This window comes from Bos indicus, chromosome 6, assembly GCF_029378745.1.
Source record: "Bos indicus isolate NIAB-ARS_2022 breed Sahiwal x Tharparkar chromosome 6, NIAB-ARS_B.indTharparkar_mat_pri_1.0, whole genome shotgun sequence".
In the NCBI taxonomy this organism is placed as follows: Eukaryota; Metazoa; Chordata; class Mammalia; order Artiodactyla; family Bovidae; genus Bos; species Bos indicus.
In genome coordinates, this window is record NC_091765.1 from 78,018,781 (window position 1) to 78,038,538 (window position 19,758).

Here is a 19,758-nt window from a genome sequence, read left to right on the forward strand (position 1 = left end):
GCTAATTATGTGAACTCTGAACTCACCTGTATAACTCTGACAACATTCTCATCAGGGTTGTGGTGAGGATTAAATAAAATAATCTAGATAAAGTATTCACAAATAGCCTGATAAAGGGAAAGTATTAAATAAATATTTTAAAAATTAGAAAATCATTTTTTTTCAATGTCATTAAGGAGAAATTCCACAGAAATTACAAGATGTTTCTTAGTAATTGATTGTAGAAGAAACGTTTTGCTGTGTACAATCATTTTGGTAGACAGTGAGAGTTACAATGGACTCTATTATAGAAAGATAGTAAGTGGGATCTAAGGGGAATTTTGTCTGTTTACCGGAAGTACTTCACTGTCTGTAAGATTTGCCCCTTCTCTTTTGTGCACATCATCAAATAAAGCATATCAAGTTCATATTTGGAACTATTTGCCTGTGATTTTAAAAGTGTATCAGTGCCAGCATTTTTTGACCAGCAGTTATAGCAAGACATTAAGCTAGACCCTTATAATCCCTGAGTGAGTGATACAGCGTTTTGGGGCTTCAAGAACTTCCAAGTTCAGTTGATCCTTGAATAACTTGGGGATTAATCTGAGTATAACTTATGGATGGCCCTCTGTATCCACTGATTCAACCAACCATGGACCATGGAGTACCATAATATTTACTATTGAAATATATCTGTGTATAAGTAGTCTTGCATAGTTCAAACTCACATTGTTTAAGGGTCAGCTGTGATTCCAGAAGAAGGATAGAAGGTTAAAATACCAAGGGCCAGGAGAATAATAAATGAGACAGTAATTAAATAGAATAGATATTAGCAAACTGTGGCCAAGGGATAAATCCCCAGTGGGTTGTCTACATACTGGCCCATGAGCTAAGAATATCTTTTACAATTTTATAGATTTGTTTCAAAAAAAGGGAGACAAAGACAACTGTGTGACAAAGCTTATAGGTGGCTCAAAAACCGAAATCACTAATTGGCTGTTTGTAAAAAGTTTGCCAATCATCGGACTGGGACATTATAGAATACCATCCTTCATAAACTCTGTTGGAATTATATACATATTCAATATGGACCTAGAAAATAATTATTAGTAGTGCTTATGAAGGAATGACCTAAACACAGAGTTTGACTTACTGAGATATATTGTGTGAGGCATTCTGGGTAGGGGCTACAGAGTGAGTAAAAGTTGAAAAATAAATATAAGTATAAAGTATATTGAAAAATAAATATAGGTGATAAGCATATGAAGGAAAATGAAAAAAAAATACTGTGACAAAATAGTAAAACACAAAATGAGAATAATAACATAACACATTTTTTGAAATTTATAGCAATGAAACTAAAGACCTAAAATTTATTCAGATGAATTGGTATTATTGGCATGTTAACTTTATCAAATTCAAAAATCTAAATGAGCAAGTATCTTAAATCTACTTTTCAAGAAATTCATATGACATATATAGGATATTTTTGGTATATATTTTCTACTAATGAATTCTGGATCTAACTATTTTTATTTATAGTTATAGTTTCATAATTCTATTATTAATCTTATTCTTATTAACCATGCTATTCCCAAATACAAAATGTTTTCTGCTCTTTGGCTACTGGATCTAGTCCAGTTTGGTTGGGATATTTGGAAGAGTCATACCAAGTAACAGATTATGTAGCAGCTCTTCAGATCCCTAAGCTATTTCTCAAAATGTTATTTTCTTTTTTCCTTACTGAATGTCATTGTGAGTTTTGTTGTCTTATTCCCTTGCACCAAGTGATTATACAAATTTTCAATTCCAAGAATAAGTCACAAGATCTTAAGAACTCCAGTGAAAACTAAAAGAATAATATTTAGACAAAAGTAAAGTAATTGGACTTCCTTCAGCTTCTGTTTTTTTGCATCAATATGATTATGACAAATAGATTCAAGGGATTAGATTTGATAGACAGAGTGCCTGAAGAACTATGGACGGAGGTTTGTGACATTATATAGGAAGCAGTGATCAAGACCATGCCCCCCAAAAAAGGAATGCAAAAAGTCAAAATGGTTGACTGAGGAGGACTTACAAAGAGCTGTGAAAAGAAGAGAAGAGAAAGGCAAAGGAGAAAAGGAAAGATTCACCCATTTGAATGCAGAGTTCCAAAGAATAGCAAGGAGAGATTAGAAAGCCTTCTTCAGTGATCAATACAAAGAAATAGAGGAAAACAACAGAATGGGAAAGACTAGAGATGTCTTCAAGAAAATTAGAGATATCAAGGGAACATCTCATGTAAAGATGGGTACAATAAAGGACAGAAATGGTATGGACCTAACAGAAGCAGAATATATTAAGAAGAGGTAGCAAGAATACACAGAACTATACAAATAAATTTTCATGACCCAGATAACCTAGTGATGTGATCACTCACCTAGAGCCAAACCTCCAGTAGTGTGAAGTCAAGTGGGCCTTAGGAGGCATCACTATGAACAAAGCTAGTGGAGATGTTGCACTTCCATCTGTGCAATATCAAATCCTAAAAGATGATGCTGTGAAAGTACTTCACTCAATATACCAGCAAATTTGGAAAACTCAGCAGTGGCCACAGGACTGGAAAAGGTCAGTTTTCATTCCAATCCCAAAGAAAGGCAATGCCAAAGGATGCTCAAACTATTACATAATAGCATACATCTCACACGCTAGCAAAGTAATGCTCAAAATTCTCCAAGCCAGGCTTCAGCAATATGTGAACTAAGAATTTCCAGATGTTTAAGTTGGATTTAGAAAAGGCAGAGGAACCAGAGATCAAACTGCCAACATCGCTGTATCATCAGAACAGCAAGAGAGTTCCAGAAAAACTTCCACTTCTGCTTTATTGACTATGCCAGTGCCTTTGACTGTGTGGATCACAACAAACTCTGGAAAATTCTGAAAGTGATGGGCATACCAGACCACCTTACCTGCCTCCTGAGAAATCTGTATGCAAGTCAGGAAGGAACAGTTAAAACCAGACATGGAACAATGGACTGGTTCCAAATTAGGGAAGGAGTAGGTCAAAGCTGTATATTGTCACCCTGCTTATTTAACTTCTATGCAAAGTACATCATGCAGAATGCTGGACTGGATGAAGCTAGGAGAAATATCAAGTACCTCAGATACGCAGGTGACACCACCCTTATGGCAGAAATGAAGATGAACTAAAGAGCCTCTTGATGAAAGTGAAAGAGGAGAGTGAAAAACCTGACTTAAAACTCAGCATTCAAAAAACAAAGATTATGGCATCCAGTCCCATCACACCATGGAAAATAGATGGAAAAACAAGGGAAACAGTGACAGACTGTTTTCTTGGGCTCCAAAGTCACTGCAGATGGTGACTACAGCCATGAAATTAAAAAGATCCTTGCTCCTTGGAAGTAAAGCTATGACCAACCTAGACAGCATATTAAAAAGCAAAGACATTACTTTGCAGACAAATGTCTATCTAATTAAAGCTCTGGTTTGTCCAGTAGTCATGTATGGATATGAGAGTTGGACTATAATGAGAGCTGAGTGCCACAATATTGATGCTTTTGAACTGTGATGTTGGCGAAGACTCTTGACAGTTCTTTGAACTTCAAGGAGATCACATGACTGAGCAGCTGAACTGAACTGGAGATTAGGATAGCCATTTTTGCCCTTACAATGCATAGCATTAAGTGACTCAAAAAGAAAATCACTTTTCTTATTGATTTAATACTATTGAGTTAAAAAGTAAACTGAGTTGAGACTGATATATTAATTCTCTGGCTTCCTTTTTCTAATTTATAACATTTTTACTGTGACTAGATAATAATTTAAAAAAATACCGTTCAGCTGTAAAACCCAAGGAGAATTAATTGTATTTACTAACTGTTTGAGATTAGATTTAGATTCACTTTGAAATATATTTTATTTTTAAATATACAGAGCTGGATCCATAGAACCTAGTAACAGGCATCAATCAAAAATATATTTCTCAAGAGCAAATGGATGACATTTTCCATAGGAAATTTGATCATAGTCAAACTGTTATGCCTTGTGTTTGTAACTCCAGTTTCTCATAACAGTTCCCCCTTTCTCTGCTCTTCACTTCTATTCTTTTTTATCTTTCTATATGAGTTCCTTTGAAGACATTTAGAAAGAACTTATTGGTAAAAAACTATTTTGAAAATCACCAGTTATTGGATTGTAAGCTTCCCTAAGGCAAAAATCAGTACTTCCTTTGTAACATGTTCATAAAAGTACAACCAAGTTCATCTTTTTGAGGATTAAATTAAATGATCTCCTGAGTAATTATTCACATAATACGTGTTCGGTGATTGTTAGGTATTTTGATTGTTATTACTTATTTCTGTGTTCACATCTCTGAGGCCCCCCATAGCAGATACATTTAGTGAATCTAATATATAAATATGGATGTATAGTCGAAGACACTCTGATGGGACTTTGCCTTTGCTTTTTTTTTTTAAATAAATCTAATTGCCACATGGTTGTTACATAGTGTGACAAATTATTATGATAAGGGTATATCCTTGCTGAACCAAATGTGATGTTGACTTTGCTGTTACCAATAATAACTTTGAAAATTATTATCTTTTACTAGAAACTATTACTAATAGAGTCACAAAAGAGTCAACCAGTAGCACCATTTTATTGAAAGGGTCTAAATTAATAGTTGAAGGATTTTACAAGTCCATCAATGGAATAGAGAGTTAATACAAAATAAGAGACAGTCTCAGTTTCTGTGGCATCTATAGATATTGTATTTAAGTGCTTAAATTATAATGTGGCTAGTGAAAGGATTTTATGAATTATTGATATTTTCAATCTACACATTCCAGGATGAAATTCATTAAGAGGTGATAGTTTAGGAAACACATTATATAAAGGCATTGTAATACAAGCTGATTGAGCAGCAATTTTATTCACTGGTACATGGGTATCATTTAAAAACATAATTTAGATGCTGAGCTGCAGAGATTACCCTTGTCTTTCATTAAAAAAAAAAAGTATTAGCACTTTATTTATGGAAAGAGACAGATGTCTTTCAAAATTTTTGATACACAGTATACCAAAAATTAATGAACATCACAGATCTTTTTATTTCTGTTTACTGAAGTGCTTTTGTATTTTCTTGGTGGATGTAAAATGCATGAGGAGAGAATTTTCTCTGCTTCAGAATAATAATTAATAGGACATGAGTTACTTAGCACTGGTTTGTTTCTGGTGATAAGAAATATCTTGTTTCCTTGGCCAAGAAATGAGGATGCCATTTTTTTTTCTGTTATTTTATCTTCTCCAGAGAGATGCATTACATCACCATTCTGAAGCCTGCTAGCACTGGAAAGTATGACATTCAGTTCCTTTCTTTGAAAATACCACAGTACAATTTATCATTGCGTGGTGGTGTGAGAAATATTAATTGAGCTATTTCTGTGTGCTGGGTATTGAAGATGCAGTGATGAATAAGACCAGAACTTGGTTTTGAATTTCAATTCTACTACTACTTAATAAAAGAGCCATATATCTTTGTACCTGTTTTGTCATTTGAAAAATTAAGATAATGAAATATATACCTCATAAGTATGTTGTGAGATGATTAAATTAGTATATATGCAATACTGAAATATGGGACATGCTTAATTGTTGTTCAGTCACTCAATTATGTCCGACTCTTTGCAACATCATGGGCTGCAGCACGCCAGGCCTGCCTGTCCTTCATTATTTCCTGGAGTTTGCTCAAACTCATGTCCATTGAGTTGGCAATGCCATCCAACCATCTCATCCCCTTCTCTTCTTGCCTTCAATCTTTCCTAGGATCAGATTCTTTTCCAAAGAGTCAGCACTTCACATGAAGTGGCCAAAGTATTGGGGCTTCAGCTTTAGCATCAGTCCTTACAATGAATATTCAGGGTTGATTTCCTTTAGGATTGACTGGTTTGATTAACATGCTTAATGAATGTTGAGCTTATAGCAGACACAGTGCCTGCCCTTAGGGAGATTCCATTTGTGTTATTTATCTCCTCTACACCCCTCTTGGATTTGGTGACAGAAAGGAAATGGAGAGCAAAAATGCAATAGTGTTTCATTAAGTTTAAATGTTGTGAGAACCAGTATATGATATTGGACAAGTGCTAGGAGTCTGAAACCTACCAGTGTTGATCTTGGTTAAGTTTTTAAACCTTTTAAGTTTTGGTTGACTTTTATGTTTGATATGGTAGTAACTAGGACCATGTCACATCAAAATATTTTGTTAACTTCAGTTCAGTCACTCAATCATGTCAGATTCTTTGTGACCCCATGGACTGCAACATGCCAGGCTTCCCTCTCCATCACCAATTCCTGGAGCTTACACAAACTCGTGTCTATTGAGTTGGTGATGCCATCCAACCATCTCATCCTCTGTGTTCCCCTTCTCCTCCTGCCTTCAAACTTTCCCAGCATTAAGGTCTTTTCCAATAAATTAGTTCTTCACATCATATGGCCAAAGTATTGGAGTTTCAGCTTCAGTATCAGTTTTTCCAATGAATATTCAGGATTGATTTCCTTTAGGATCGACTGCTTAGAAACTACTGTACTTTCTAATACTTTCTAATATAAAATATTATTATGAGCTTTTGGTTATCCGCTTATAGGAGATTTTCTTTGTAAATAATGCACTAGCAAATTTTTTTTAGAAGACTAATTTGTTTATTACTTTTGTGTGCTTTTAGCTTAACTACTCAGCTGTCCTGAGAAGTTCAGTTCAGTTCAGTAGCTCAGTCATGTAGAACTATTTGTGACCCCATGAACTGCAGCATGCCAGGCCTCCCTGTACATCATCAACTCCCGGAGTTTACCCAAACTCATGTCCATTGAGTCGGAGATGCCATTTAACCATCTCATCCTCTGTCATCTCCTTCTCCTCCTGTGTTTACTCCTTCCCAACTTCAGGGTCTTTTCAAATGAGTCTGCTCTAAGCATCCGGTGGCCAAAGTATTGGATTTTCAGCTTCAACATCAGTGCTTCTAATGAACACCCAGAACTGATTTCCTTTAGGATGGACTGGTTGGATCTCCTTGCAGTCTTAGGGACTCTCAAGAGTCTTCTCCAACACCACAGTTCAAAAGCATCAGTTCTTCTTTGCTCATCTTTCTTTATAGTCCAACTCTCACATCCATACATGACTACTAGAAAAACCATTGCCTTGACTAGACAGACCTTTGTTGACAAAGTAATGTCTCTGCTTTTTAATATGCTGTCTAGGTTGGTCATAACTATGTTTCCAAGGAGTAAGTGTCTCTTAATTTTATATCTTTAATCTGCAGTGATTTTGGAGCCCCAAATAATAAAGTCAGCCCACTGTTTCCCCATCTGTTTGCCATGAAGTTATGGGACCGGATGCCATGATCTTCGTTTTCTGAATGTTGAGCGTTAAGCCAACTTTTTCACTCTCCTCTTTCACTTTCATCAAGAGGCTTGTAGTTCTTCACTTTCTGCCATAAGGGTGGTGTCATCTGCATATCTGAGGTTATTGATATTTCTCCCTGCAGTCTTGATTCCAGCTTGTGATTCCTCCAGCCCAGCATGTCTCATAATGTACTCTGCATGTAAGGTAAATAAGCAGGGTGACAATATACAGCCTTGACATACTCCTTTTCCTATTTGGAACCAGTCTGTTGTTCCATGTCCAGTTCTAACTGTTGCTTCCTGACCTGCATACAGGTTTCTCAAGAGGCAGGTCAGGTGGTCTGGTGTTCCCATCTCTTTCAGAATGTTCCAGAGTTTATTGTGATCCACACAGTCAAAGGCTTTGTCATAGTCAATAAAGCAGAAATAGAAGGTTTTCTGGAACTCTCTTGCTTTTTCTATGATCCAGCAAATGTTGGCAATTTGATCTCTGGTTCCTCTGTCTTTTCTAAAACCAGCTTGAACATCTGGAAGTTCACGGTTCACATATTAGTGAAGCCTGGCTTGGAGAATTTTGAGCTTTACTTTACTAGTGTGTGAAATGAGTGCAATTGTGCTGTAGTTTGAGCATTCTTTGGCATTGCCTTTCTTTGGGATTGGAATGAAAACTGACCTTTTCCAGTCCTGTGGCCACTGCTGAGTTTTCCAAATTTGCTGGTATATTGAGTGCAGCACTTTCACAGGATCATCTTTTAAGATTTGATATAGCTCAGCTGGAATTCCATCACCTCCACTAGCTTTGTTCGTAGTGATACTTCCTAAGGCCCGCTTGACTTCACATTCCAGGATGTCTGACTAGGTGAGTGATCACACCATCGTGTTTATCTGGTTCATGAAGATCTCTTTTGTATAGTTCTTCTGTGTATTCTTGCCACCTCTTCTTAATATCTTCTGCTTCTGTTAGGTCCATACCATTTCTGTCCTTTATTGAGCCCATCTTTGCACACAATGTTCCCTTGGTATCTCTAATTTTCTTGAAGACATCTCTTAGTCTTTCCCATTCTACTGTTTTCCTTTATTTCTTTGCACTGATCACTGAGGAAGGCTTTCTTATCTCACCTTGTTATTCTTTGGAACTCTGCATTCAAATGGGTATATCTTTCCTTTTCTCCTTTGCTTTTCACATCTTTTATTTTCACAGCTATTTGTAAGGCCTCCTCAGATAGCCATTTTCCTTTTTTGCATTTATTTTTCTTGGGAATAGTCTTGATCCCTGTCTCCTGTACAATGTCATGAAGCTCTGTTCATAGTTCATCAGGCACTCTATCTATCAGATCTAGTCCCTTATATCTATTTGTCACTTCCACTGTATAATCATAAGTGATATGATTTAAGTCATACTTGAATTCTCTCGTGGTTTTCCCCACTGTCTTCAATTTAAGTCTGAATTTGGCAATAAGGAGATCATGATCTGAGCCACAGTCAGTTCCCGGTCTTGTTTTTGCTGACTTGTGTTTGCTGTCCTGTGAAAAGTGTACCCAAATGCTTTTTAATAATCTAAGCCAAATGTAACCAAGAAAATAGTTTGGTTCAAAATACTACTACATTTCAATAATAAAAATATTTTTATAATTATTAAATATTTTACAACTCTCTTATTCTCTTCATAAATGTCATTTCTATATATTAGATTAGATGCATTAATTACATAAAATTCTGCTCATTTAGAATGTTTAAATTTTAGATAGAAAATGGGTTGTATGACTTGCAGTTTAAAAGGAAAGAAATTTTAAGCTACATTAGCATTAGATACAATTTCATAGTTCTCAGTTATGGCAATTTAGTTCTACCAATTTTTGGTAAGCGACAATTTTATTTCTCTGTAATTTGTAACACTATTTGAAAAAGGTTGACAATGCATGCATATGCTCATCCATACATTTTCTAATTAAAGAATGCAATCCCAAATATTGCATATGGTACAGATATGGACAGAACTAATATAGAACTAATAACATCTTATTTCTTCTAAACAATAACATGACTGTATTATATTTTATGAATTGTTGTGGAATGAAGTGGAAATTTGCTAGTCTTTTTTTTTTTTTTACTGTTTCTTCCTTTTATTCAGAATGCAGTTACCCTTAATTTGAATTTGCCCTGTAGCTAACCACAGGCTGTAGCTTGTGACATTAAGTTTGACAAAGGACAACAAGAAAATCACTTTAAGGCAACATATAAACATATTTATGGAGGTTGCATGAATGAAAAAAGTAGTTTGGGTATTAAAATTGAAGACAGAAAAGTAGAGGAACTACTTCCAAGGAGGTTTGGAAATGAACAGCAACGGCTAAAATGTCAGAATTCAGGATATTGGATCGGAGTAACAGACAAGAGGTCCTGAAGAAGACCTAGCAGGGTTGTCATCATACAATCATTTATTCATGATCCCATAACAGAGAGAAGAAAAGGGAGTGTTTTCCACTTGTGTTTCTAGATTGTCATAGACTGCTTTATAGTGACCAATTTCTCTTGCCATTATAACCTCAAGACCATGCTTTTTTTTTTTTTTTTTCCTTTTTTTTCTTTGGTTTTACATTTAATGAGTTGAAGATGCAAATTGCTTATAAATTTACTTTCCTCCCCATCCTTTAAAATATTCAAAGACATCATCCCATGTATGATTCTATATAGCAAATCCAGATTCTTCTTTGCCGTTTTTTTCTTCTTATCACATACCTTAAATATCTACAAAACAGAATTAATTATCTCTATGTGGATTGTGTATTAATTCAGTGGATGTTCATTGAGTATGCATTACATGCCAGGCATTGTGAGCTTGTGAAGGATACAGGGGTAAGCATGGTTTTTATATGCAGGCAGTTTGTTTGCATTTACTTCTTCAGGTGAGGGAAGCATCTAGAATTAGATGATGAAGAATGACTGGAGAACCCTAAATGTTACTTAGCTTTTCAGTGACAAATTATGTTTGCCATACTAGTTTTTGTTATGGGAATATGATTTGTATGTACTTTAACTCAACTTAAATTATAGGATTGTTTTACTTTAGTCTTAGAAATGGCAAATAAATGATGAATGAGCTACAGCCAGTCATGACATAGGCAACACCATAATTTTCTCTGAAATAGAATTGCCTAATAAATCTTAATTTAAAGTCACAAGCAGTGCCAGAGGTGCACTTTACTTGGGCTACAGTTTATGACAGTTTCTTCAAATTAGACCAGGACCAGAGAATTAAAAGTTAAACTTTGCCTAATGACAGTTGAGAAAATAAAGGTAAAATTTATTTGAAAAATAAAAATCTCCATTAAATTATAAGATAGTAGTTATAAATTATAATAAATATACCTTATTAATACTTTTTGCCACATATCCATCTTGTTCATTAAGCATTTGTTGGAGAGAGAAATACTAGTCACCAAGAAGTTAAAGTAATTGCACACAAAAATAAGATGAATTTTATATGGAATAAGACTAAAGTTGTGTGATTGTACATTTTATGTTGTATAATATAACCAGCTTCATATATAATCCAAAGCATATATATTTAGAGCTATTTCAAAGAACGAAATTAGTTCTAGGAATCCCTTGGTAGGCTAGTCCTTGACAAATGTCAACTTCAGCGTAAGACCCCACTCTCAGCCTCCACTTTCATTGTGAAATGAGCCTCCAGTACAAACATTTTGAGACTATTGATTAATTTTTAAAGTGCTTACTTCCGTTTCTTCTACTTGTCAGAGTGAGCTCAGGTTTGTTAGTAATCTAGTCATGAAGTTCATCTCTTAGGTAAAGTATTTAAGTGAACTATATTGAAGTATACAGTCCAGTAAATACTACATTTACTTGATATAGGTTTAATTAATGATGATGATGATAAATTATAATAATATAAGAGTATCATAGTTTTTTAAAAAGTCCTAAAAATCCTATTAAAAATAAGATTTGTCAATTAATGACATATCTTAAAAAGGATAACCCCATTTACAACTTCCTAAACATAAGTTTTCCTATATACCATTTTTGTCTTCTAACGCATGTGATTTTGAGCTTTCAAAAAAGTCAAGGAGAGAAATGAGTGTGATTTTGCTGGTAATTGAAGACATGAGCTTAGGTCAAAGCACAAAATCTTACCTGAAAGTAAATATCCAAAAGAGTATTTCTCCCTTGTTTTAAAATGTTCCTAGAGTTTTATTTATTGTACATAGTAGCTCAGTTTATCCCTTCCACTGAAATTATCTTAGATTTATATCACTTGGAACCTATTATTTTTCTTTTTAATGTTTGTATCATGAGCCCATTTTCTTTTGAGTCTTTCCCTCTTTCTTCCCCACTGATCCTTTTTTTTTTGTTTGTTTCCTTGTTGTGTGGCAAATTCTCCCTATAGAGACCAATATTAATTAGAAAAAGAAGATGTCGCTTGATGAGTTTCCTGAATGTGTTACAGTTTCTCAAAATTTTCCTCTACTTGTAATAATTGATACCTTAAAATCATAATGGAATCTAATTTGAAAGATACATAACCATAACGTGTTGGAGAATCTCAATTTATTCTTAAAAGACTTTGTTGAAAGACTTGCTTTAGAATTTCAGAAAAGCCCAGAGCAGGTGGCTCATTATTTGTATCATCCTTTGGATATATTTTTTCCTGAAGATAGTATTTTTCCACAGTAACATAAAATACTGATGAGTGGGAGGAAGAAAAGCTTCTTCAGTAAGGATTCTAAATATATTTATTCAGGATGAGAGCATTTCCTGTTAATGTGTCACCTCGCAAGGTACATTTCTCATTAACTACAGAAAATATTAGGCCCTAAGAGATGAGTTACAGAGTAGTTTCTTCCAAAGAGATCAATTCTTGAGATGGGTAAAAAGCAAGACCATTTTGTTAAGTAGTGGTATAAACAATAATTAATAAATGAGACTATCAAAACTATCTGAAAGCTTTCTATATATAATTACCAACCTATCTTTCAAATAGAAAATCCTTGTGTTATTATTATGAATATTGTATTTCCTGTGTCTATAGTTTGGAATGATATGTTAATTCAATCTTAGCTTAACTTTTGCCTTATTTTTTTTTTCAAACTTATACTGTATTTTTAAGCTTATAATGTGGTTGTTTCTTAAAAAATAATTTTATAGAGGAATGGGTTCTTTTAAGAAAGACATGATGTTCAATAAATCAAGTTTGAGTGCAATAAATTATTTACTTTCAGTTTGCAAGAGGTGAATAAAAAGTGCTTGGCCAATATCGTACCATTAATCTATTCTCTTTTCTCCTTTCTCTCTTTACTTCTCTCTCTCCAATAGAAGTGGAACAAAAAGGTAATTAAATACCTTTCATAAATTATATACTATTTATAGGCTAAGTTATTTAACAGTTTAACATCTAGTTAAAATAATTGTTATTAATTTTTATCTATTTTCTGAAAATTTATTTACTACTTCTGCTGCTCAACTTCACTTTAATCTGTTGTACTGACCAGTGCTGGTTTGATTATTTTTATCCTAAAACAGTTTAATAGTGTAAAGTTTTAAACCATGCATTTTATTCCTCTTTATTTTTAAATGAGTAGTTAGAAATCCAGTAGATGCTGATGCATAATGACTGCTTCATATTTGTTTTTATTTCTAGACTAGATAATTTTCCATAGCTCTGGAGTGATTCCCTGTTCTTTTGATTTTTAACTATTAAGGGAAAAGGGGAGATGGTTTTCTGAAATACATTAAAATAAATTGCTTTTGTAAGCAAAGGCTGATTATTAACTAACATAAAGTTTATATACAATTTTGACAAGAATACCTACCCATCCTTTATAATTATAAACATCATATTGCGTGTGTGCTAAGTCACTTCAGTCGTGTCCAATTCTTTATGACCCTATGGACTGTAGCCCACCGGGCTCCTCTGTCCATGTAATTCTCCAGGCAAGAAGATGTAATGAGTTGCCATTTCCTCCTCCAGGGGATCTTCCTGACCCAGGGATGGAACCTTCATCTCTTATGTCTCTCACATTGGTTGGCGGGTTCTTTACCAGCAGCACCACCTGGGAAGCCCAGGCATCATATTAGAGTCCTGAAAAATTCTTCCAATAATGAATTTTATTATTAATTATAATTTGATGATGATCCTCTATCCTTGCTATGGAAGATTTTGACAGTTAAATTTTCCCCTAAATGTCTCATTTTCCCAAAATTGAAACTTTGGACATTTTAACAATGTACTTTTGTTTTTAATAACCTGCAAACCCTAGTTGAGTTTCATCTTAGATTTTCTCTTAGATGTAGGTTTATAATTGCTGTTAAAGAGCTAATCACTAATATCAAGAGAATAATACTTTAATCATTAAAATACGAATCAACCTCCAGATTTCTTGTGATTTCTTAATTTCTCTTCCCAATATACTTCTAATCATTTCAAACATAACAGTGAACTGCATGATTATTTTGCAGTGTGTTTGCTCTACAAAAATATTGGAGCAGTGTTTCCCATAGCAGGTTCAGAAGAAAATTACATCCCATCAGGCTCTGTAGAAAGGGTTCTGTGATCAAATTAATTTGTGTAAATTTGCTCACACTTCCTTCTTCTGCCTTGCGGAGTCACTAATGTACCTCAGCACTTAGAATCCTGATATTATTTTAATTAGATATTTCTTAAGCATGTGTGGCTAGGAATCCCTGTTTTTGTGTTGGGTTTTTTTCTGTGTATTATATATCTAAACCATATAAATAGGTATTTCAAGGACCTCCTTTTGGGAAACATTGCTTTTTAGCCCCTTTGTTACAGATGAATCAGTCAAGCTTTCCTTACCACCACTCACATGATGTGCTACTGAAAAATAAAATTAATCAGACAAGTCCTGCCCATTTTCAGTCTGAAGTATGAGCAGCAAAATATTGTAGCAAGTAATCTTGTTTTTTTAATGTTCTTCTCATGTAACAGTAAAAGGTACATGTTTTTAAGTTCCAATTCTACTGTATTTAACAGGACATTTTTAACTGATTAAAATCTAGATCTTGGGTTCTTCTCTGTAACTTTTCACCTTTTCTTCTTCCCTTATTTCTTCTTTCCTTTCTTTTTCTTCCTTTCTCTTTTTCCTTCCAGTATCCATCCATCACTCATTTTTAATTGTGTGAGTTGCATGCTCTGTGTGTGCTGTAGCAGCTTTAAGGGCTTTTTTGCTATAAGATTCAGTGGCCTGTATTACAAGGTTTTTCTTTTCCCTTATTATGTTTTTAATTACTTTTGTATTTTAATTTGCTTCTTAATGACAAGTATAGAGTAGTTACTAGCATCAGAGTGAAAACAATATTTTTTAAAAACTTTCAAATAAGATATATGAAACTATCACGTGTAAATGTTTGTATTTGGTATATGTCCATAGAATACACAGACATAAGTCACATCTATATAGATAGCATATCCAAAATTATTGAAACACTCTTGCAAAGGTAAAATGCAAAAGAAAGCACAGCCACTCATGAAAAGGCCAAATTTCATCAGCAAATCAAATCAGAATGATTCTAAAGAAATGTCAAAATTAATGTGGAAAAATACTTTATGTTCTCAGAAGAATGCAGCGAAATAATTAAGTGGTGGTGGGTATTTCTTATTAGAGTTGAATTCCACTTGGTGAAAAGTAAGAATATATGACAAAATATTTAAATTAATATAATTATTATTTTGACTCTTTCCCAATTGACAGTTTTTCTTTGTCCTGGACTACTAAAAGGAGTATACCAGAGTGAACATTTGTTTGAATCTGACCACCAATCTGGGGCATGGTGCAAAGACCCTCTTCAGGCTTCTGACAAGATTTATTATATGCCCTGGACCCCATACAGAACTGATACCCTGACTGAGTACTCATCCAAGGATGACTTCATTGCTGGAAGGCCAACTACAACCTACAAGCTCCCTCACAGGGTGGATGGCACAGGATTTGTAGTGTATGATGGAGCTTTGTTCTTCAATAAAGAGCGCACCAGAAACATAGTAAAGTTTGATTTGCGGACTAGGATAAAGAGTGGAGAAGCTATCATAGCAAATGCCAATTACCATGATACCTCCCCTTACCGCTGGGGAGGCAAATCTGACATAGACTTGGCAGTGGACGAGAATGGGCTATGGGTCATCTATGCAACAGAACAAAACAATGGTAAAATTGTCATTAGTCAATTGAACCCTTACACCCTACGGATTGAAGGGACATGGGATACTGCATATGATAAAAGATCAGCTTCCAATGCATTCATGATATGTGGAATTCTGTATGTGGTCAAATCTGTCTATGAGGATGACGACAATGAGGCCACGGGAAATAAGATTGACTATATTTACAACACTGACCAAAGTAAGGACAGTTTGGTGGATGTGCCCTTTCCTAATTCATACCAGTACATAGCAGCTGTGGATTACAACCCCCGGGACAACCTTCTTTATGTGTGGAATAACTATCACGTCGTGAAATATTCTTTGGATTTTGGACCTCTGGATAGTAGATCAGGTAAGTTTGACTTTTGATGGTACTTTAAAGGGAACTATTTACAGCTTGAACTTAGTAAGTTTATTGTGTATTTTTATTAGACTTCTTTCTCCTGGTTTTTCTTCTGGCCTGTGTTTTGAAAGTTATTCATTTTCTTATTAGCTAAAAAATGTTGCTGTTAATCACTGTTAAAAAAAAAATTTATAGGCATGAGAATCCAACTCTTACTCCTCTATGCAGCTAGTCTCCAACTTTCATCCCTTCTTTGAAGGGCATTTTCATTATCAGCTAGTTAGTTTGTGTGCCTGTGTGTGTAGTGAACTATAGAAAACCTTTGCAAAAATAGAATGCTATCCCACCTAATTAATTGTGACATGCCCTACAAAGTGCCCTCTACTTGAAAATGCCAAAGGGTTGGCTTGATATAATTCTTCAGGAGCCCTATACCAATATATTCAACTCACTGAGCACATCATATATGACCACCCCTACTGGGAATATTGTCAGTTTATTCATATGTATAAGTGTACCTAATTGATATATACAGAAAAATGTTCATAACTGATACAGATAAAAGAATAGATCTCAATTGTAAAAGAAAAAACAGTACAAAACTCAGCTTAAAAAAGAAAAAAAGACATTTCAACTCCCTTTCTTTAAAAGTATCTTTTCTTCTCCAGGAAATACTGTTTACTTTTAGTATTGTTTGAAGACAGTCATCAATTGATCCATCTTTTACATTTTTAGTTGCATAACTGAGCAGATTTATCTTAGTTTAGAAGTTAAATTATTTTAGCTAGCAATTTTACTGTTCAGTTTAGTTCAGTCTCTTAGTCGTATCTGACTCTTTGCAACCCAATGGACTGCAGCATACCAGGCTTCCCTGACCATCACCAACTCTCAGAGCTTGCTCAAACTCATGTCCGTTGAGTTGGTAATGGCATCCAACCATCTCATCTTCTGTCATCCCCTTCTCCTCCTGCCTTCAGTCTTTCCCAGCATCAGGGCCTTCTACTGAGAGTCAGTTCTTCACATCAGCTGCCCAAAGTACTGGAGTTTCAGCTTCAACATCAGTCCTTTCAATGACGATTCAGGACTGATTTCCTTTAGGACAGACTGGTTTGATCTCCTTGCAGTCTAAGGGACTCAAGAGTCTTCTCCAACACCACAGTTCAAAAACATCAATTCTTCAGTGCTCAGCTTTCTTTATAGTCCAACTCTCACATCCATACATGACTACTGGAAAAACCATAGCTTTGACTAGATGGACATTTGTTGGCAAAGTAATGTCTCTGCTTTTTAATATGCTGTCTATGTCGGTCATAGCTTTTCTTCCAAAGAGCAAGCTTCTTTTAATTTAATTTCATGGCTGTAGTCACCATCTCCAGTGATTTTGAAGCCCCCAAAAATAAAGTCTCTCACTGTTCTCATTTTTTCCCATTCCATTTCCCTGAATTAATGGAAACAGTGATAATATTGTTCTTCCTGATAAAATATAATGGAAAAGTAAGATATAAGTGTCTGAATTTTCATAGTGACATAGCAATTCAAAGTTCATTTTTTTAAAATTCTTACAAGTTATTATTTCTTATTTTCTGCATTGTTTTTACCATGCTTTTACTAGCATGTCATTTTGCTTTATTAACTTACTTCATTATATACTTATCATCATACAATTAGAGTCTAAGTGCCATATAGCTAGTAATCTTGCTTTACTTATCCTTTTATTATTTTTCATCTGACCATTATTTCTGCCTTCTTAGATCCTAGTGTACTATATAGCATAAAGATAATACTCAATAATTCTTTGCTGAGTGAATGAATGGATGAAAGCATGAATGGATGCCTTTCTATTTCTCACTATGATAGAATGTCAAATTGGGTGGCATTTTCTCTAATGCCTGAGAAGCTTCTACAAGACTGAGAGCTGTTCTTTCCATGGGCAGCATGTTGATATTATGTTGAACTGCTTTTTGTAGAAGAAAAACCCTAATAGGCAATAGTAGCAAAAGCAACTTCTCATTATTAGTCCTGAAAAATCTCCTAGACCTAGCTAACCTCTGTACAGGTAAGGTTTCTTAAACCAAAACACCTTTCAGTTAAAAAGCTAAGCATCTGAAATATTCTGGGAAGACAATTCTTTCAGACCTGTGATATTCTTGAGTATTTTGCCAGTGGAAACTCTATTGTTGAGTGGTTCTTAGCCTTTTTTGACTTTTAATTGTAACCAAAGTAATTTCTAATTGCCTTAAAAGAAATGATACATAGTAACATAATCATCATTTGGTGTTAGTGAAATAAGGGCAGTAAAATACCTTAATTTTATTTATTGGTAAAATCATGCATTATTTTTTAGACTAATGATAAGTTTAAATTAATTAGTATTCCAGATTTTAACTCAATGAACTAAAGCAAATTCTTAACTTACTTTTTGTAAATTATCCTTAAAGATGATACTATAGCCCCATGTATTTAGAGACTTGCCAAAAATATTTCTGGCATACATTAATAAAATTATATTTTTACCCCATACATATATCCCTATGCATAATAATTCATTGTAATCATGGACACAGGAAAATTATACCACTCGCTTAATACTTTTTGTTTGTTTGCTTATAGAATTAGATTATGAGCCATCTTGCCCACTTATAATAGTTATCATATTTGTTAAAAGGATATTATTAAAGTGGCAAACACTAAGAAATGAAAAAGCTCAGCTTTTGAAACAAATCACTATCTTAATTCAGGAAATTCAGTTTTCATTCTTTTTAAATGACAGTGAAATTGCTTCTGTTTTCCAAAAAGTGAGACTTCAGCTATATTAAACTTGTATATGTAATCACAAGGAAAATGACCAATTTTCATGTATGAATGCTCAAATTAAAAAGCTAGAACTTTGGTGTGTTACTATAGTGGAGAGGCAGAAAGAAAAAGTAGAGAATAAGAATGTGTACATTTTATGCATCAATATGAGAATTTCAACTAGCATTAATGGAAGTTAGTTGTTCACCCTATTATACAAAAACAGTTTCAACTGAGTGTTTTTCTTTAGTATAAATTACACTGACATTTTTCAAAGAAATTTCCTTTTGACTTGTTTTTATGGACATTTTTATGTGTCTGTGTATGGAAACCAACTTACTGTAAATATTTAGGGTCAAAAAAACTACTCTGTAAATTAAAATTTCTGGGTATTGGAAGTTGAGACAAATATGTTCCCCCTGATGTATAAAAATCCCCAGGTGAGACATCCATAGAGGTAGCATACTGCTTCTGAACATAAGTCTGGGAGCCAAAGAACTTGGGTTTTAATTCTGCCTCTAGTGCTTTTTGGATTGTGGGCCTCTTGGTCTTAGTTACCTCAACTATAAAATGTAAAAATAATAATAATAATAATACCTGTGTCCAAAGATTGAGTTTCCCTGGTGGTTCAGTCATAAAGAATTTGCCAGCAGTGCAGGAGACCTGGGTTCAATCCCTGAGTTGGGAAGATCCCCTGAAGAAGGGAATGGCTACCCATTCCAGTATTCTGGCTTGGAGAATTCCATGGACAGAGTTGTCTAGCAGGCTAAAGTCCATGAAAATTATTGTTAGATTTTAATGAGATGATATATGTATAGATATAGCAAAATTAACATAAAACTACATATCAACCCTACATGGACCTTTATTATCCATGTTATCTAATTGAGGGGCTTAAGGCACTACTGCTCATATAATTTTATTAAAAATCACCAGCTACTACAATGCAGCATGAACTTCAAAGTCATGGTCCCTTCTGTGACACTAGAAGTGGAAAGTATGCTTACTGAAACAATGTGTCCAAATTCATTCATTTGATGGAAGTGATCTCAGTATCCCCATGTGCCAG

General features: G+C 34.4%; 1 protein-coding gene across 21 annotated transcripts in view; it reads left to right on the plus strand.

Annotated features, from left to right (window-relative positions):
- The window catches only part of ADGRL3 (adhesion G protein-coupled receptor L3), a 943,166-nt gene that overhangs the window by 599,288 nt on the left and 324,120 nt on the right, over positions 1-19,758 (plus strand). For all 21 annotated transcript variants that reach the window (XM_070791494.1, XM_070791493.1, XM_070791500.1 and 18 more), the window contains one exon: positions 15,105-15,905. In XM_070791494.1, the coding sequence (XP_070647595.1) occupies positions 15,105-15,905 (801 nt within the window). The remainder of the gene's footprint in view (positions 1-15,104; positions 15,906-19,758) is intronic.